Genomic DNA, 17,952 nt, shown 5'->3' with positions numbered 1-17,952 from the left:
CTTCTTGCCGCACCTCTGGCCCGGCCTGGAAGGAGCCTTTCTGCCCTCCCCGTGTGCTGCGTGGGGGGCCGTGGGGGGGCCGAGCGCTCCCAGCGCTGCAGGGAGGCAGGCGGGCTGCCGGCACGGCTCTGCCGGCGCCTGGGTGCTGCCGGGGGTCTGCTTTGCCCCCCGCGCATCCCTCCCTCCCTCCCCGGGCCGAGCGGGGCCGTCGCCCGGGGGACCTGCGCCCTTGCGAGGGGGCGCGAGGCCTTGCTGCCGGCCCCGCGGCCACACGGGCCTCCCGGCCTCGGCTGCACCCGCCCGCCCTGCCGCAGCCTCCCCGTCGCCCCCCCCCCCCCAAAACCACACGAGGAGCCGCCGCACGGTGCCCACAGCGTCCTTTATTGTCTCCGGGTGCTGGAGCGAGGGGGGGAGGACGGGGCGGCCCCGCGCCGGGCCTGCCTGGCTGCGGGCGCCCCGGGGCGGGGGGACGGTGCCGGCAGGGGTGCCGGGGCCGGCCGCCGCGGCGTGGGGCAAGGGGGCAATGGGGCCAGCCTCCCCCCCGCGGGGGCTGCTGGGGGGCATATGGCTTCTCTCCTTTAGTGCTACTTGCAGGCAGGGTCCGGTGACGGGGAAGGACGTGCTGGGGGCCGGGCGAGGGGGGGCGAGCGCGGTGCTGGCCGCCGGGCACCCGCCGCCGCTCCCGTCGCTCGCCCGGCCCAGGCGCGGGCGGAGGGGTCCCGGCACTTTGGGGTGCCCAAGGCAGGTGCCCCCACGCAGCTGCTCCCGAGGGGCCTCGGCCCAGGGGCAGGGAGCCGGGGCGGCGGGCCCTAGTCCTCCTCCTCGGGGACGGGGGCGGCAGCGGGGCCCCTGGCCTTGTCGTCCGCCCTCGCCTCGGTGTCGCCCGCGGGCAGGAACAGGGCCGGGCTGGGGCTGGAGTGCCGCTGCTTGCGCATGAAGGGGAACACCCTGCGGAGGCGGACGGCTCAGCGCCGCGCCGCGACCCGCCCAGGCGCCCCGCGCCCCTTCGCTCACCGCTTCTTGGTCTCGGGGGGGATGACGGCCTCGGCCAGCAGGTTCCTGTAGAGCTCGGACTTGAGGAAGCGCGGGTAGGAGTCCTGGGCGAGCAGAGCGTCAGGCCGCGGTGCCCGGCCCTGCCGCCGCCCGGCCCGGCCCGGCCCGGCCCCTGCCCACCTTCTTCATCAGCAGGTAGATGTGCATCTGCGCCTCGTCCATCACGTAGCGGTGGGGTGTCCTCATGCCCTCCAGCGTCCGCTCCATGGTCTTGCTGTCGATGTTCACCCAGCGTGTGGCCCCAGGAGCCAGGAACTGCCTGGGGATTCGGACCTGGCGCCGAGGGCATCGCCGCCGGGCCTGCTGCCGGGCCGCGGCGCTCCGGGCCCCGCGCCGCCCCCTCGGCCCCGCGCCCCGGCACCACTCACTGGTAGATGGCGGCCGCGATGTCGGCGATGCGGGCCTGCTCGCCGTGGCGCAGCTCCTCGCACGCCTCCCAGAAGCTCAGGTTCTCGGCTGCGGAGGGAGACGCGGGCTCGGACGGGGCCGGTGGGCGAAACCCGCCCCGCGCCGCCGCCACTGCCACGCCAGACCGGGGTGCCTCACCGCTGAACTCCTTCTTGAGGAAGTCGAGGAGCTGCGCGCGGCCCAGCGGGTCGGCCAGGAGCTCGCCGAAGCCGAAGCCCCAGCGCTCCACGCGCAGCTTGGTGGGGGTCGTCGCCCTGCGGGCGAGAGCCGCGGCTCAGCGTGGGGCCGTGCGGCTCAGCGCGGGGCCGTGCGGCCACCACGGGGCCACCCCGGCGCCGGCGCTTACGTGGCGGCGTTCATGGCCCAGTACGTGGTGTCGTCGGTGATCCAGGGGTTGCTGGGCAGGCAGCCGGACATGATGGGGTCGTGGGGCACGTACTGCTCGTTGAACTTGATGTACCTGCGGCGAGAGGCCTCGTCCCCGCGTCGCCGCGCCCGGCGCCCTTCCCGCCTCGTGGCCCGGCGCGACTCACCCCTCGAGGCAGATGGACGACTTCACCCTGCTCCTGGCCATGGCCTTCCTGCAGTACTCGATCTGGGGCCGCCCGCGGGCGTCAGCGGGGTGTCCCGGCCCTGGCCCCGGCCCGGGTGGGCGCCAGGCCCTGGCGGCCGCTGCCCCCCGCCCTGGCCCCGCTCACCTCCCGCTTGTAGTAATCCATGTTCTTGGCCTGGAGGAGAGGGACGGCGCCGGGTGAGTGCCCGCCGGGGCCAGGCGCCTGCGTCGCGGGGAAGGACCCAGGCATCCAGCTGGAGCAAGCCCTCCCCCCCCCCGCCAGGCCTGGCCGCCCCGTCCTGTCCTGTCCCCCTGTGCCTGCCATGGCTCCCGGCCCCAGTGTGGCGCCAGCCCCGGGTTGGTGACACTTACATGGGCGGACGATGCAGGGCGCCGAGAAGAGAAGAGAAAATGTGATGGTTAGCAAGGAGCTGGCCGGACCGACAGACGGGGGGGGCCCAGCAGGCAGCGTTGGCGGCACTGCGGTGGGGAGCAGAGGGTCCGCCACCCCCCCCTAGCCCTGGGCATGCCGGAGGGAGCGCCGGCCCGCGGCCCTGCCGGGCCCTCCAGCCACGCGGGGCTGCCCCGGGGCTGAGCGGCACAGATGGCAGCGGGCGCGTGAGCCCCCGCGGTGGCTCAGCCGGGGCTGGCGGAGCAGCTGGACACACAGACATCAGCAGAGCGCCCTCGGGGGCTGGGGGGGGGGGGGGATGTGCATGCCACGCCGTGCCGTGCCACACCGCGCCGGGCCCCGGCCCCACTCACCAGCTGCACCCGGCTGGTGCGGCCGTTCCTGCGCTCGGGGCCCTGCTCCAGCACGTTGGGGGCTCCCGGCTGCAAGGAGAGCGAAGCGCCGCAGGGCTGGCCGCCCCCGGCACGCGACCCCCGCCGCCCGCCCCGGCCCCCCTCGCCGCGCCGGCCCCGGGGGAGCTGGGCTGCTTCTGGCCCTGCGGCGCCCGCGAGGGCAGGGCACCCACGGGTGCTCGGTGTTGCTCCCCCACTGCCGCCGCCGCCGCCGCTCCTCCCTGGGCCGTCCCATGCAACCGGGGCCGGGAGGGCGAACACCAGGGCGGCGCGGGCTGTGCTGGGCAGGCGCTGGGGGCACGGTGCTGGCAGCCCCCCCCCCCATTACCCCCCGGCCGCACGGGGCCCCGTCCTCACCGGGGGCCGGTTGACGAGCCAGTACGCCTGCTCCTGGCAGTCGATGACGATGCGGTCGCCCTTCCGCCGCTGCTTGGCCGCCCTGTCCGTGCAACGCAGCGGGGAGGCGCTGGCACCCCGGCGCACCTGCACCCCCCCCCCCCGGCAGCCTGCCCGCCCTCGCTGCCCCGCGGGCACCCTTCCCCGGCGGTTCCCCGGGTGCCGGCAGCCGGAGCAGGGCCCCGGCCACGCTCACCGCAGCTGCTCCCGGGCCTGCATGACCACGAAGTCCCACGTGTGGTTGATCCTCTTGTGCAGGAGGTTGTAGTTGTCCTGGGGAGCGGCGGCAGCGGCATTGCCCGGGCCGGGCACGGCTCTGTGCCCGCTGCTCGCTGCCCCGGTGCCCGCAGCCGCTCGGGCACGGAGCGGGTGGTGGGAAGAGCCCACGTGGTGCCCACTGCCTGAGCACCGAGCCACCCCAGCTCCAGCCCCCGGCAGCCGCCTGGCATGGCAGCCACCTGGGCGAGCCGAGACCCCCCCAGCTCGTCACATGCGAGGGCCGGGCTGGCTCTCACCTTTTCATGCTCAATCAGGTCGCCCTGTTTGCGGATGTTCTTCTTGGCCAGGTAAATGGCTGGAAGAGGAGCGGCACTGTCCCAGCTGGAGCGCTGGGGCCCGGCACGCCGCGGCACGCCGTGCTCCGGGGCAGGCGCTACGTACCGTAGTCCAGCTCCGTGGCCGGCCATTTGGCGCTGGTCCAGAAATAGGGGGTCTGTGGGGGGAGCAGAAGACAGGGACGGGCTGAGCCGTGCCACCGCGGGGGCCCGGGCCGGTCCCTCGGGGGACACGCGGCACCAGCTGACAGACCCAGCCCGGGTGCCCACCGTGTCCCCCTGCCACACACCTGGAAGCGGTAGGGCGACTCGTCAGCCCGGAGCACGAGGCTGCGGGGGTCTTTGAGGGGGTAGATGTACCCGTGCTTCACGATGAGGTTGCCGAGGTGCAGCGACTCTGCGGGATGGCAGCAGGGGCTGGAGAGCGGCTGGGGACCCCTGAGCCCCCCCCATTTTCCCCCCAGCCGCAAACAGCTTCCCCTGCCTGCGCGGCGCCCCGCAGCCGCCTGGCACTCACCCTCCTCGGAGATGCCATACTTCTGGATGAGCCACTCCACGATGTCGTTCCCTGGGGACCGAGGGCAGCGTTGGCGAGGAGGGATGGGGTCCGCCAGCCATGCTGGGCGCAGGGAGGCTCCCGGGCCGAGGAGGTCATGGCAGGGGGATGCGGGGACGCGCCGGGGACGTGCTCTGCTGCCACCCCGGCGAGCGCACGCACCAGCCCGCCCCGCTCAGCCAATGCATAATTGATCCCAGCTGCATTTCTGAGCGCACCCGAGTGCGGCGAGGCGAGCGGCGCGGGGCCAAGGCGCTGGAGGGCTGGGTCTGGGGTGCGGCACGCTCACCCGCACCCACCGCAGAGCCGGGCACCCACGGGCCCTGCCCAGCACTCCCAGCCCAGCGCCAGGGCATCTTGCCCCACTCGGGGACCCGGCCAGGGCACCTGGGTGCTTGTGATGCTCATGCCCAAGCCAGGTACGGGGCTCATTACGGCCCAACAGTGCCCACGCACCTTCCCCTCCACACGGCAGGGTGGCGAGGGGGGCCGGGGTGCCCGCGGTGGCAGGGACCCACCTGTCATGGCGTGCGGGATGACGGTGATGAGCAAGCGCTGGTTCCTCATCTTGATGCCCATGTCCGGGTCCTGCATGCTGACGATCAGCCGCTCCATCTGCCGGGCACAGCCCCGGCCGCGCTCAGCTCGGTGCCCGGAGGTGCCCCTGCGGCACAGGGCCTGGGGCGGCCCGGCACCCCATAGCCGGATGGGGGGGCAGGCTGGCACCCCACGGTGGCACGTGGGGCACCCTGCGCCTGGACCCAGGGAGCACCCTCACCCCATGGCCAGAGGAGCATGTGATGGCGAGGCGTGGGGTGCCCGGCCTCCGCGTGCCGCTGGGGCGGGGAGACCCGTTTTTGGGGAGCGACCTCCCCTGGGAGCAGAGTCGGCCAAGGGGCAGCGGCCGAGCAGGTAGCAGGGGCCCCCGGCCGGGCCGGTGCCCGGTGCCCCCGGCGCTGCCCGCGGCCGTGCCGGTGCCGGCGTGGTGCCCGGTGCCCCGCGGCGCTGCCGGTGCCCGCTGCGGTGCCCGCGGCGCCGGGTGCGGCTCCAGCGCCGGGCGCCCCGCGGTGCCGGTGCCCGGTGCTGCCCGGCGGTGCCGGGTCCCGCGCCCCCGCGGTGCCCGTGCCCCGGGGTGCCCGGCGGCGCCCGGGGCGATGCTGGTGCCCGTTCCCCCGCGGTGCCCGTGCCCCGGGGTGCCCGGCGGTGCCCGGTGCGGTGCCGGTGCCCGTTCCCCCGCGGTGCCCGTGCCCCGGGGTGCCCGGCGGTGCCCGGTGCGGTGCCGGTGCCCGTTCCCCCGCGGTGCCCGTGCCCCGGGGTGCCCGGCGGTGCCCGGTGCGGTGCCGGTGCCCGTTCCCCCGCGGTGCCCGTGCCCCGGGGTGCCCGGCGGCGCCCGGGGCGATGCTGGTGCCCGTTCCCCCGCGGTGCCCGGTGCGGTGCCCGCGCCCCGGCCGGTGCCCGGCTCACCTTGCGCAGGCAGGGCATCTGGAGGCGGGGGTGCCCGCCGCGGGGGCCGCCGCCGATGGTCATGGCGGGAGCGCGCCCCGCGCCGCCCCGCTCCGCCCGGGCCGCGGCTGCCCGGCCCGCCCCGGCCCGCCCCGGCCCGCTCCCCCCGCCGCGCCCGCTCCCCCCGCCGCGCCCGCGCCCGCGCCCGCCGCGCTCCCCCTCGCGGCTGCCGCTGGCCGCGCCGGGCGGGCGCCGCGCCCCCGCGCCCCTCACCGCGGCCCCGGGCCCCGCACCGCGCCTCGTGCCGCGGCCCCGCGCCCCTCACCGCGCCCCCACGCCCGGGGCGCTTACGAGCTGCGGTGCCGAGGCCGCCTGCGGCACCCGACGGGCTGGGCCTCTGTGCCAGGTCGTGAGCGCCCTAGGGGGCCAGCCCCATGGCTGGGGCCACTGGCACCCACATGGGGCCAGCACCCTGCACTGCACCCATGGACACCCACATGGGGCCAGTCCCCTGCGCTGCACCCATGGGAACCCACATGGGGCCAGCACCCTGCACTGCACCCACGAGCACCCCCATGGGGCCAGTCCCCCTGCACTGCACCCATGGATACCCACATGGGGCCAGTCCCCTGCGCTGCACCCACGGGCATGCAGGGACCTCTCCCGCAGGCAGTGTGCTGGGAAGGAGTGCGCCCGCTAACATGCCCCAAGGTGCAGGTGCTGTGGGCCAGGCCGGCCCTCTCCCAGCCACCTGGCAGGATGGGGCAGAGTCAGGAGCTGCTCCTCTGGCACGGCCCTGCCCTGGGGCGCTTGTATCCACTGTGCTTGCAGGGACGTGGTGGCGATGGAGGCCAGCACGCTGTCCTGCTCCCACCTGCACCGGGATGCACACCACCGGGTTGGGCACTGGGAGCCCGGGTTGGGCTCCACCAGGCTCTGCTGGGATGTGTTGGAGGGCAGGGCTGGCACTGAGCACCCAGGATGGGCCCAGCTCGCCTTCCCTGGGTGCTGGCGTAGGGCACCTGGGGGGGGGTCCTGGGAGGCGACTAAGGAGTGCCGAGGTGGCCCTGGTGTGTCCTGGCTGCTCCAGAGGACTGCAGGATGCAGGCAAGGGGCGGGAAGAGATGTGACTGGTTGAATGGCTGTGCAGAGGGTGCAGCCGGGTGCGGGCAGGGTTTGAGTAGGGTGCAGCAGGGTGTGGCAGGGTGCAGGCAGGATGCATTAGGATGCAGACAGGGTTTGGGCAGGGTGCAGCAGGGTGCGGCAGGGTTTGGGCAGGGTGCAGGCAGGATGCATTAGGGTGCAGGCAGGGTACAGAAGGGTTTGGGCAGGGTGCAGGCAGGATGCATTAAGATGCAGGCAGGGTTTGGACAGGGTGCAGGCAGGGTGCAGCAGGGTGCAGGCAGGATGCATTAAGGTGCAGGCAGGGTACAGAAGGGTTCGGGCAGGGTTTGGGCAGGGTGCAGCAAGGTGCGGCAGGGTTTGGGCAGGGGGCAAGCGGGCGCAGCAGGGCGCAGGCAGGCGGGCGGGCGGGCAGGGCGCTGCGCCGGGGCCGCACGGCGGATGAGCTCACTGCAGTCTCGCCGCCCAGGAGCGGCGGGGCTGGAGCCGCCCGGCGCCGAGGGGCGGGGGCGGGCGGGGGCGGGCAGCGGAGCCGCCGCGTCTGCGGGCAGCCGCCGCCGCCGCCCCGCCCGGGCCGCGCCGGGCACCGCCGAGCGCGCCGGGGAGCGCACCGCACCCGGCGCCGGGGGCCGCAGCGGGCGCCCAGGACAGCGCCGCGGAGAGCACCGCACGCCGGGCACCGGGGGCCGCAGCGGGCACCGGCGACGGCGCCGGGCACCGCCTCGCAGCGGCACCGGGGCGAGCGGCGGCGAGCGGCGCCGCGGGCAGCGGGCAGCGGCGCGGGGGGGGCGCAGCCCCGGGCCGCGGGGGGAGCGGCGGCGCGGGGCCCGGGGAGCGCTCGGCGCGGCGCGGCGCCGCCATGCTCGGCCTGGACGTGTGCGAGGCCGGCGGGCAGCTCCTGGAGCTGCTCTGGCTGGCGCTGTGCTACCGAGGTGAGCGGGGCGGCGGGGGCGAGCAGCGGCGGGCAGCCGAGGGCTGAGCGTCGGCCCGGGCACGGGGCGCCCCGAGCGTCCCCGCGGGTGTCCGAGGGGCGAGCAGCACCCTGGCCGCGCAACGGGTGAGCGAGGTCCTGGGTGCTGCGTGTGCGGGGGCACGAGCGCTGGAGCATCCCGGAGCGGCTGGCGAGGCGGCCCGGGGCACCCAGGGGCCCCGCTGCAGCCCGGGTGACGGCACCTCCACGCGCGACGGCACCTCCACGGGCGAGTGGCGGCATCCGTGCGGGCCGGGGCGAGCCCCCCGCGCTGTCGCGGGGCTCACCCCTGGCAGCACCCCGAGCTGCGTGCTGCCATTACAGCTGGGCACCGCGACCTGCCAGGGCCTCTGCTTTGCGCCCTGGGCCCGGCTGCCCACCCAGCCCCGCACCCAGCGCCCGGAGCGCTGGAGGCCTTTGGGAAGAGCAGCGCTTGCAGTCAGGGCAGCCGGAGGGACCGGGGCGGGTGGCGATTCAGCAGGCGCTGTGCAGGGCAGGGACCTGCGGCCGTGCCTGTCTCTGTATCTGGGAAGCAGGGGGCACGGGAGGGCCCTGGCCGGGGGGAGAGCACCCATCCTTGCACCCCGCCCCCCTCCCCCCAGCACCCTGGAGCCCACCGGAGCTGCTGTCTCGGGGGGGGGGGGGGCCCACTGACCCGATCCTGACTTTTTCCTGTAACACCTCTGCCTGCAGCTGCTGGTGGTTGGGGGGGGGCGGGTGGGAGATGGGTCTGGTGGCTGCTCTGCTGGCTTGGAGGCGGATGCCGGGAGGTGACAAGGGCTCTCTGGGTGACTGGGCAAAAAGGGCCCCGGCAGGCCGTGACTGCACGCAGGGGCTGCGCGGCGCACAGGCACGAGCTCGTCTTGCTTTGCGACCGGGTGAAAACGTAGCCGGTGGCACCACCTTGGCGTCTCGGCTGCACCCCTGCTCTGAGCCGCGCTCGGCGGGACTGGGGACACGCAGCCCGGTCGTGTCCCCAGGCGGGGGGGGGGGGAACGGCGTGGGGCCCGCTGCCCCCTCCAGCCCACCGCTGCCCCACGTCCTCCGGGCATGGCCACCCCCTGCCCCGTGCCGGAGCTGGTGCCCACGGGTCCCCGGGCGGTGGGGCCGTGGGGGCTGCCACTGCCTGTCCCCCGCAGACATCATGGCGGACAAGGAGGGGGTGACGCTGTCGCTGGAGGAGGAGGATGCCGACGTGGCCCTCGCATACAGGACGCCGGAGAAGAAGAGCCTGCAGGAGATCCAGCAGCTGGACCCGGGCGATGAGAGCCTGAGGAAGTACAAGCAGGCGCTGCTGGGGGCCATTCCCGTGGCCGTGGGTAAGGCCGGGGGCTGCCGCGGCGGGGGCCGGGCGAGGGCGGGTGATGTTCTCCCACCAGGAGCTCAGACATTGCCAGTGCCCCGCCAGGCATCCCCGGCATGGGGGAGGGCCACGGCCTGGCTGGAATCGCCCGCAGGTGCTGCCTATGTCCCCCCGCCCCTCGCAGCATGGAGACACCGGCATCCCCCTGCCGACATGGGTAATGGCTGCCCGGGGACCCCGGTTGCCTTGGTTACGGGATCACCGCACGGTTTCCATAGGAACGGTTACAGAGGGACCGGGAAATTCATTGGGATGACAGAGATGGAGTGAACGGCTGGGGGTGGTGGTGGTGGGGGGGGGGGGCTTGCAAGCCCGGGGCGGCATGGCTGCTGGTGTCCCATGGCATGGCACAGCACCTGCAGCAGCTGCTGGCGGGTGGCAGAAGACCAAGGTTGCTGCCCTTGCTGTTGCATGGCCCTGGCCAGGCAGAGGTGCTCCCTGGGCCCAGCACCCTGGCGTGCCGCCTGGTGGGGTGTGGGAGGTGGGCGCCCTGTGCAAGCTGGTGGGGTGCAATCAGGTTGGTGGGGTGCAAGCGGCCCGGCGGGTTGGATGTGAGCTGGCAGGGTGCACGCGGGAGTGTGTCAGCAGTGTGTGTGTGTGTGTGTGTGTGTGTGTGTGTGTGTGTGTATATATGTCTCTGCTCCCTGGGACAGACGCCTGACATACGGCTCGTGTGCGAGTGCCTGCCTCAAGGGATGGCTCTGCTTCCACATGCCTTCTCCTCCCCATCCCCAAGGCTCAGCCCCTTGGACCTCTCCGAACCCATGGAGGATCACACCATAGCTTTCCGTGGCTGGTCCCTTTTAAACATGGTCTTACCCCAAAGGATTTGGTGCCAAGGTTTGGGCTGGCCTGAGATGCCCCTGCTCTGCTGCGCTGGTCCCCTGTGACCACCAGCGTAGGGCAGCTGCGGCCAAGAGTGTGGGCATCGCGGCCAACCTCGAAATACCCCAGTGGCTGTGCCGGAGGCACGTTTTCACCACGCTGCAGCCATGCATCCTCCACTGTCCCAAGGGCATCCCTCACTCCCTGGGCAGCTGCCTGCCTCCTGGGCCCGGGCAGCAGGAGCCCTGCACCGGTCACCCATTGCTCGCTGGCTCTTAACCCTTCCCCACTGCAGCAGTGCCCACCCTTCCTGGCCCTGCATGCCACTACAGGGATGTATGGGTGATACACGGCCCCGATGCGTGGAGTTGTTGGCTGTGCTTGTGGGCCATGTGGTGCCAGCGCAGGGTGCAGGCTTGGGGCACCCATCCCCACTGCGCCCTGGGGCTGTGGTGCGGTGCCAGCGGGTGCAGGTGGGTAAGGCCTGTGCCCTCCTCCTTGCACCTAGATGCCCGCGTGCCCAACGTGCAGGTGATGAGGCTCACCCTGGTGTGCGAGCAGGCGCCGGGGCCCATGATCATGGACCTGACAGGTGAGCGGTGGGGAGAGCACCCGTGGGTGCCCATGCCTGGGCTGTAACAGCTGGGGAGGCAGGGGGAGGGACACCAGGCTAACAGGTCCCTTCTCTCCACACAGGTGACGTGGAGGCGCTGCGGAGCCGGTCCTTCGTGCTGAAGGAGGGGGTGGACTACAGGGTGAAGGTGTCCTTCAAGGTGAGGCAGGCACCCGCTGCCCTGCGCCTATTGGCTGAGCTGGGCCAGGCCCTGCTCACCCAACACCCTGCGGCTTCTGATGCCTCAGGGTCTCTTTCACCCAGTGTCCCTGCACCCTGGGGTCCCTGATGCCCTGCAGTCCCTGCCACCCCCATGGTCCTTGCCACCCCAGGGTCCCTGTCCCTCTGGGGTGCCTGCCATTCTGAGGGTCCTGGCCATCCCTATGGTCCCTGCCACCCCCAGCATTAATGCTACCCCAAAGTGCCTGCCACCCCAGTCCCTGCCTCTTAGGAGGTCCCTGCTACCCTGGGCTCCTGCTCCCCAAGGGTCCTTGCCATCTGGAGGTTGCTGCCACCTGGAGGTCCATGCCACCCTGAGGTCCCTACCACCTGGAGGTCCATGCCATCCTATGGTGCCTCTGCCACCCAGAGGTCCCTGCCATCCGGAGGTCCATGCCATCCTATGGTGCCTCTGCCTCCCAGAGGTCCCTGCCATCCGGAGGTCCATGCCATCCTATGGTGCCTCTGCCTCCCAGAGGTCCCTGCCATCCGGAGGTCCATGCCATCCTATGGTGCCTCTGCCTCCCAGAGGTCCTTGCCACCCAGAGGTCCATGCCACCCAGAGGTCCCTGCCATCCGGAGGTCCATGCCATCCTATGGTGCCTCTGCCTCCCAGAGGTCCCTGCCATCCGGAGGTCCATGCCATCCTATGGTGCCTCTGCCTCCCAGAGGTCCTTGCCACCCAGAGGTCCATGCCACCCAGAGGTCCCTGCCATCCGGAGGTCCATGCCATCCTATGGTGCCTCTGCCTCCCAGAGGTCCTTGCCACCCAGAGGTCCTTGCCACCCAGAGGTCCATGCCACCCGGAGGTCCATGCCATCCTATGGTGCCTCTGCCTCCCAGAGGTCTTTGCCACCCAGAGGACCATGCCACCCAGAGGTCCATGCCACCCGGAGCTCCATGCCATCCTATGGTGCCTCTGCCACCTGGAGGTCCCTGCTACCTGGAGATCCCTGCCACCCAGAGGTCCCTGCCACCCTATGGTGCCTGCCACCCCAGGTGTCTCCGGCACCCTTGTCCCCCTGCTTGGTGCCCAATCCTCACCAAGCCGCCAGGTCTGGAGGGGGCGGAGGTTTCGGGGCGCACGGGGAGCCGTGCCGCGGTGCCCACCACGCGCCCACCCTCCGCCCCGCAGGTCAACCGGGAGATCGTCTGCGGCCTGAAGTGCCTGCACCTCACGTACCGCCGGGGCCGGCCGGGTGAGTGGGGGCGCGGGGGCCCGGCGCCACGCCGCGCCGCCCGGGCCCCGCTCACCCGCCCGCCCTCTCGCCCTCTCGCCCAGTGGACCGCGACGTCTTCATGGTGGGCAGCTACGCGCCGCGGGCCGAGGAGTACGAGGTGGTGACGCCGGGCGAGGAGGTGCCGCGGGGCCGCCTGGCGCGGGGCGCCTACCGCGTCCGCTCCCTGGTCACCGACGACGACAAGACGGAGCACCTCTCCTGGGAGTGGGGCCTGCGCATAGAGCGGGACTGGGAGGCCTGACCCCCGCCCGGCCCCCCGCGTCGAGCCGCGGCGCCCCGGGGCCGGCGGGCGCCCGCGGCCGCGGTCTTTGCAACCAAAGTTATTTTTAATCGCTTTTCTTTTTTTTTTTTAAATACCGCTGCCGCGGCGGAGCCCGCCGTCGCGCCGAGCGGGGCCGGCGCCGGCCCCCGGCCGCGGGCTGTGCTCGTCCACGCGCCATTAAACCGTACAGACTTGGCTCCTGCTGGTGTGTCCGCGCGGCCCGGCCGCGGCGGGGCCCGGGCCGCGCTGCCCCACGCCGGGGGTCCCGTCGCGCGGCCTCCCCGGGCCGGGGCTGCGTGGGAAGGCCCCGGCCCTGCCGCCGCCGCCGCCATCGCCGCAGCCGCTGGAAAACAGCCACCTGCTCCCGCTGCCTTATCTGCGGTGCCGGCAGCCAGTAGCGGAGGGCCACGAGCCCCTGCGCACCGGCACCTCCCGCGCCGCGGCCCTTATCTGCCCCGGCGCCCGGCACCGGCCGTGGCCGAGGCGGCGGCGGCGCCATGCGGGGCTCCGGGGCCCGGCGGCTTTGGCTCTTGGTGCTGGCGCTGGCCTGGCTGGGCCCGGCCCGGGGGGCCAGCAAGGGGCCGGGGGGCGAGGCGGAGGACGGGGAGGTGGCAGTGGAGGAGGAGGAGGAGGAGGTGGATGAAGTGCTCTCGGATGAGCTGGGGGAAGAGGACGGCGTCCTGGTGCTCCACGAGCACAACTTTGCCCGGGCGCTGCGTGAGCACCGGCTGCTGCTGGTGGAGTTTTGTGAGTGCCCGGCGTGGGCAGGGCCGGGTGCGGGGCAGGGGCGCACGTACGGGCAGGGGTGCCGGGCAGGTCCCACATACGGGCAGGGCAGGGGCAGGGGCAGGGGCAGGGGCAGGGCCCGGGCTAGGGGCACGCGTGCAGGCAGGGGCACACATACAGGCAGCGGCAGGGGTGCGGGGCAGGGGCAGAGGCACGCGCACAGGCAGGAATAGGGGGCCTGGGTTACGGCGTGGGGGCAGGGGCAGGGGTACGTGCAGTGGTACCAGGCATGGGGTACAGCGCAGGGAGCGCAGGGGAGGGACAGGGACATGTGTATGGAGCACAGGGGAGCAGCAAGGTGTATGGGCAGGGGTACAGGGCATAGGACATGGGCACCGGGCATGGCAGGGGCCACAGCACAGGGCATGGGACAAGGGGCAGGGACACGGGGCATGGAGCAGGGGCACATGGCATGGGACATGGGGCAGAGGTGTGGGCCATGGGATATGGGACGTGGGGCAGGGGCACATGGCATGGGACACAGGGCAGGGGCACATGACATGGGGCAGGGGCTGGGGCAGGGGCACAGGGCATCGGACATGGAGCATGGGCTGGGGCACAGGGCAAGAGACATGGGGCATGGGCCAGGTGCAGGGGACATGAGACATGGGGCAGGGGCACATGACATAGGTCAAGGGCACAAGGCATGGGATGGGACATGGCATAGTGCAGGGGAATCGGGCATCAGACATGGGGCAGGGGCATGGGGCAGGGGCATGGGGCAGGGGCACAGGGCATGGACCAGGTGCAGGGGCACGGGCCATGGGGCAGGGGAATGGGGAATGGGGCAAGGACACATGGCACAGGACATAGGGCATGGGACACGGGGCAAGGGCACAAGGCGTGGGACAGGGGCACAGGACATGGGGCAGGGACATGGAGCATGGGCTGGGGCACAGGGCATGAGACATGGGGTAGGGACATGGAGCATGGACCAGGGCATGGATGAGGGGCAGGGGACATGGGCCAGGGGAACAGGGCACGGATGAGGGGCATGGGGCATGTGCAGGAGCCCACCAGGGCTCACGTGGCCATACCACACCCCTGGCCACCAGCCAGCCAAGAAGCCCCCACACCTGGGGACTCCCCTAGCCCGGGGTGACAAGGACCCCCCCCAGCCCGGAGCGTGGTACCTGGGCACCCTCGGGTGGCAGGGGCAGCGCGGTGGCCGACCGCCTCCGTGTCCCGCAGACGCGCCGTGGTGCGGGCACTGCCAGGCCCTGGCCCCGCAGTTTGCCCGGGCTGCCGCCATCCTGAGGAACGAGTCCGGGGAGCTGCGGCTGGCCAAGGTGGACGCCCCGGCGCAGGTGGCCCTCAGCGACGAGTTCGGCATCACCGCCTACCCCACCCTCAAGCTCTTCCGCGATGGCAACCGCACGCACCCTGTCGCCTACACCGGTAGGGCCACGGCACCGCATGGGCATGGGGCGGCTGCGGCGCCCGCGGCAGGGGGACACGGGGTGCTGGGACGGGTGCTTGGGGTGGCCTGGCCGGGGAGTACTGGGATGGGGGGAGGCGGGTGGCATCGCAGTGGTGTGGATGGGTGACAGGCAGTGGGTGACGTGGTGGGGACGGCGCGTGGGTGGCAGTGGTGATGGTGACAGTGTGGGGATGGCGAACGGGTGGCAATAGGGGGACGGTGGGGTGGCAGAGTGCTGACGGTGAGTGGGTGATGGCAAGTGGGGTGATGGTGAATGAGCAGCAATATGGTGACGGTGACTGGGTGACAGGATGGCGGTGATGAGTGTGTGGGTGTGTGCCAATGCTGTGATGGTGACCGGGTGCCACTGCAGTGACCGTGGGCAGGTGGCCACGCGGTGACAGTGAGTGGCTTGCAATGCAGTGGTGGTGAGTAGGGGACAACGTGGCGCCGGCGCATGGGCTGACACTGCAGCGGTGGCGGGTGGGTGGCCATGCAGTGGTGGCAAGCGGCGTGGCCACGCGGTGACGGCAGGCAGGTGCCCCGGCGGTGCCAGCCGGCCGGTGGTGATGCCGGCGGCCCTGCTCCGCGTGCCCAGGCCGCCTGGACGCCCAGGGCATCGTGCGCTGGATGCAGCGGCGCGCCGGCCCCAGCGCCGTGCTGCTGCGGGACGCCGCCGCCGCCGCCGCCTTCGTCGGCTCGCAGGACGTGGCCGTGGTGGGCTTCTTCAAGGTGGGCACGGGCGCGGAGGGGCCGGCCGGGGGTGCCCGCGGCTGGGGGCGCTCACGGCGGGCGGCCGCGCAGGACCTGCGGGGCGAAGCCGCCCGGGCGTTTTACGAGCTCGCCGGCGACCTGGTGGACGTGGCGTTCGGCGCCGCCGAGGCGGCCGAGCTCTTCGAGGCGTACGGGCTCGCCGCCGACACCGTCTGCCTCTTCAAGAAGGTGAGCGGGGCCGGGGGGGGCGGCGTGGCGGTGGCGGTGGCGGCGGTGGCGGGGTCCCGGCCGGCCTCGCCCAGCCCCTCCGCCTCGCCGGCGCAGTTCGACGAGGAGCGGGCCGACTTCCCCCTGGACCCGGCGCGGGGCCTCGACGCGGCCGAGCTCACCCGCTTCATCCGCGTGCACAGCCTGGAGCTGGTGATGGAGTTCAGCAGCGAGGTGCGGCCTGTCCCCGTCCCCATCCCCATCCCCGTCCCCATCCCGTCCCCGTCCCCTCACCGGCCTCCGCCTCTCCCCAGACCTCCGACAGGATCTTCGGCGCCCAAATCCCCCACCACATGCTGCTCTTCCTCAACAAGACGGAGGCGGCGCAGCTGGAGCTGCGGGACGCTTTCCGCGAGGCGGCCGCCGCTTTCCGGGGCGAGGTGAGGGGCGGCCCCGCGCCGGGCTCGGGGGCCCCGCGGCGCCCGCAGCCCCCCTGCCCGTCTCCCCCCCGCCGCCCCCGCGCAGGTCCTCTTCGTGCTCGTCGACGTGAGCGGGTACGGCGCCGGCGTGCTGCCCTTCTTCGGCCTGACGCCGGCCGACGCCCCCACGCTGCGCCTCGTCAAGATGGAGACCAACAGGAAGTACCAGATGGAGGAGGACGCCTTCTCGGCCTCGGCCGTGCGCGCCTTCGTCCAGGCCGTGCTGGATGGCAAGGTGAAGGTGAGGACAGCGCCGCTCGGGCCTGGCCGTCCCGTGCCAGGTGTCTGGGAGTCCTGAGTGTGGCAGCTAGTGCCAGCCAGCGATAAGGGTGCTTCCCAGGGCAAGCGCTGGGCTGTTAACTCTGAAGCCTAATGATAGCCAGACCAGAGGCTTGGAGGGTGTTAGGGGAAAGGAGCCAGGTGACAACCCCCTCCCACCCCCCACCCTCCAAGTACCAGAAATGTGGAGACTCACAGGGATGGGAGGGTGGCAGAGGGGGAAGGGGTGGTCCAAAAGGCAGAAAGGAAGCATTCACCAGGGCCAGGTGCCACGGGGATGCGTGGAGGTGTCTGGTTCCGGGTCCTGGCACTGCCTGGCTGTGATGGGGCCGCAGGCTCAGGGCCCTGAAGCCCCATCCCTCCCTGGCCCCCGAGCGCTTGTGCCACAGCCAGGCCCCTGCACCACTCACCACTGGCTGTCGCCGTCCTGTCTCTCCCCGCAGCCCCGGCTGCTGAGCGCGGAGCCCCCCGAGGACTGGGACACGAAGCCGGTTAAAGTCCTCGTGGGGAAGACCTTCGAGCAGGTGGTGTTCGACGAGACCAAGAACGTCTTCGTCAAGTTCTGTAAGTGCCGGCGTGGCAGCCCGGGGCCGGCCCGGCCCTCGCAGGCCCTGGCAGCGCCCCTGGGCTTCTTCCCTCCTCCGCAGCCTGGCTCCGTCCCCTTGCTGGTGGGATGCTGCCCCCGATCCCTGCAGCCCCTGCGCCTGGGCACTGCAGGGTGTGGGCACGGCGGGGGGACGCCCCTGGCCCCACGTCCCCCTCCGGCATTGCCCGTGTCCTGCAGACGCACCGTGGTGCAGCCACTGCAAGGAGATGGCTGCTGCCTGGGAGGAGCTGGGCGAGCGCTACAAGGACCACGAGGACATTGTCATCGCTGAGATGGACGCCACGGCCAACGAGCTGGAGAACATCACCATCCGCGGCTACCCCACGCTGCACTACTACCCCGCCGGGCCAGGCAGGAAGGTAGGGCCAGGCGCCCCGGTTGGGGGTCCCTGCAGGGCCACCTGGCTCTCCTGGCAGCCAGGGGACAGGGCCAGACCCGGGCATCACTGCTCTGCTCCCTTCTTTCCTGTGGCTCCAGATGATCGAGTACAAGAGCAACCGTGACGTGGAGACCTTCTCCAAGTTCCTGGAGAACGGGGGGACGCTGCCCGAGGAGCCACCTGTGGTTAGTAGTGTCCCCCTGCCCCAGGCCTGGGGACCCCCACACGCCCGAGGGGGGCCCCAGCCCTCTGCCGGGCAGGAGCGAGGGTCCCCAGTGGGCCCCCGTGGGGACGAACCCTGCTTCTCTGCCCCATGGGACAGGGATGGGGCACCCGTCCATCCACGTCTCACTGCTGCCTTCTCCAGGTGCCCGAGACCCCCAAGAACACCACGGACACAGAGGAGCCAAGTCCTCCGGGCACGGCCGAAACCAGAGACGAGTTGTGAGCCCTGTCCTGCTCGGCCACGTGCTATAAATGACCTGGAAACGATGCAAGCTCTGGTCTGTGTCTCCAGCTGTGGCTCCAGCTGTGCAGGTGGCCCCTGCTCACCCAGAGAGCCAGCATGTCCGTGCTGCCCGGCATGGGGGAGAGCAGTTAATGGCACACGTTGAGCTGCCCGCATGTCCTGGGGACGTGGCACAGCGTGCTGGGCTCGGGCACGGGGTACCCGGGGTTTATGGCAGCGCTGGGTGCCTG

The 17,952-nt window shown here is 72.5% G+C and overlaps 3 protein-coding genes across 6 annotated transcripts; 2 read left to right on the top strand and 1 right to left on the bottom strand.

Moving 5' to 3' along the window:
- Positions 1-372: 372 nt before the first annotated feature.
- RGS11 (regulator of G protein signaling 11) lies at positions 373-5,884 on the bottom strand. 4 transcript variants are annotated; one of them, XM_067306106.1, is made up of 17 exons: positions 5,789-5,884; positions 4,843-4,939; positions 4,286-4,336; positions 4,059-4,165; positions 3,875-3,926; positions 3,730-3,788; positions 3,411-3,487; positions 3,176-3,257; positions 2,780-2,848; positions 2,160-2,183; positions 1,995-2,056; positions 1,808-1,921; positions 1,600-1,715; positions 1,422-1,509; positions 1,174-1,312; positions 1,015-1,097; positions 373-948 (listed from the first exon to the last, which is right to left on the bottom strand). In XM_067306106.1, exons 1-17 carry the CDS (start codon positions 5,849-5,851, stop codon positions 810-812), a joined length of 1,422 nt encoding a protein of 473 aa, XP_067162207.1. In that variant the 5' UTR covers positions 5,852-5,884; the 3' UTR covers positions 373-809. The 4 variants fall into 4 exon arrangements, with proteins under 4 accessions (XP_067162207.1, XP_067162209.1, XP_067162208.1 ...); XM_067306108.1 differs by having other exon boundaries at positions 1,174-1,267; XM_067306107.1 differs by having other exon boundaries at positions 4,843-4,912.
- Positions 5,885-7,676: 1,792 nt separating this feature from the next.
- Positions 7,677-12,578, top strand: ARHGDIG (Rho GDP dissociation inhibitor gamma). The gene is made up of 6 exons (XM_067306164.1): positions 7,677-7,821; positions 8,999-9,178; positions 10,556-10,639; positions 10,744-10,820; positions 12,015-12,078; positions 12,162-12,578. Exons 1-6 carry the CDS (start codon positions 7,749-7,751, stop codon positions 12,359-12,361), a joined length of 678 nt encoding a protein of 225 aa, XP_067162265.1. The 5' UTR covers positions 7,677-7,748; the 3' UTR covers positions 12,362-12,578.
- A 257-nt stretch (positions 12,579-12,835) lies between these two features.
- On the top strand, positions 12,836-17,745 carry PDIA2 (protein disulfide isomerase family A member 2). The gene is made up of 11 exons (XM_067306068.1): positions 12,836-13,129; positions 14,360-14,566; positions 15,187-15,320; positions 15,393-15,530; positions 15,627-15,743; positions 15,824-15,949; positions 16,035-16,229; positions 16,711-16,831; positions 17,052-17,233; positions 17,352-17,438; positions 17,621-17,745. Exons 1-11 carry the CDS (start codon positions 12,880-12,882, stop codon positions 17,699-17,701), a joined length of 1,638 nt encoding a protein of 545 aa, XP_067162169.1. The 5' UTR covers positions 12,836-12,879; the 3' UTR covers positions 17,702-17,745.
- Positions 17,746-17,952: the final 207 nt, after the last annotated feature.

The sequence above is a fragment of the Apteryx mantelli genome, chromosome 16, assembly GCF_036417845.1.
Source record: "Apteryx mantelli isolate bAptMan1 chromosome 16, bAptMan1.hap1, whole genome shotgun sequence".
Lineage (NCBI taxonomy): Eukaryota > Metazoa > Chordata > Aves > Apterygiformes > Apterygidae > Apteryx > Apteryx mantelli.
The sequence above is the reverse complement of the archived record's forward strand: the minus strand, read 5'-3'. Positions and strand labels throughout refer to the sequence as shown.

Excerpts from the sequence above, each read along its gene's own strand:
- PDIA2 (XM_067306068.1), top strand. The coding sequence starts at position 12,880 with ATGCGGGGCTCCGGGGCCCGGCGGCTTTGGCTCTTGGTGCTGGCGCTG. Across the intron at positions 15,321-15,392 it reads CCGTGGTGGGCTTCTTCAAG|GACCTGCGGGGCGAAGCCGC; the intron begins GTGGGCACGGGC and ends GCGGCCGCGCAG. Across the intron at positions 15,531-15,626 it reads CCGTCTGCCTCTTCAAGAAG|TTCGACGAGGAGCGGGCCGA; the intron begins GTGAGCGGGGCC and ends TCGCCGGCGCAG.
- ARHGDIG (XM_067306164.1), top strand. The coding sequence starts at position 7,749 with ATGCTCGGCCTGGACGTGTGCGAGGCCGGCGGGCAGCTCCTGGAGCTG. Across the intron at positions 10,640-10,743 it reads CATGATCATGGACCTGACAG|GTGACGTGGAGGCGCTGCGG; the intron begins GTGAGCGGTGGG and ends CTCTCCACACAG. Across the intron at positions 12,079-12,161 it reads GTACCGCCGGGGCCGGCCGG|TGGACCGCGACGTCTTCATG; the intron begins GTGAGTGGGGGC and ends CCTCTCGCCCAG.
- RGS11 (XM_067306106.1), bottom strand. The coding sequence starts at position 5,851 with ATGACCATCGGCGGCGGCCCCCGCGGCGGGCACCCCCGCCTCCAGATG. Across the intron at positions 3,927-4,058 it reads AGTCGCCCTACCGCTTCCAG|ACCCCCTATTTCTGGACCAG; the intron begins GTGTGTGGCAGG and ends CTCCCCCCACAG. Across the intron at positions 2,184-2,779 it reads GCACCAGCCGGGTGCAGCTG|AACATGGATTACTACAAGCG; the intron begins GTGAGTGGGGCC and ends CTCCAGGCCAAG.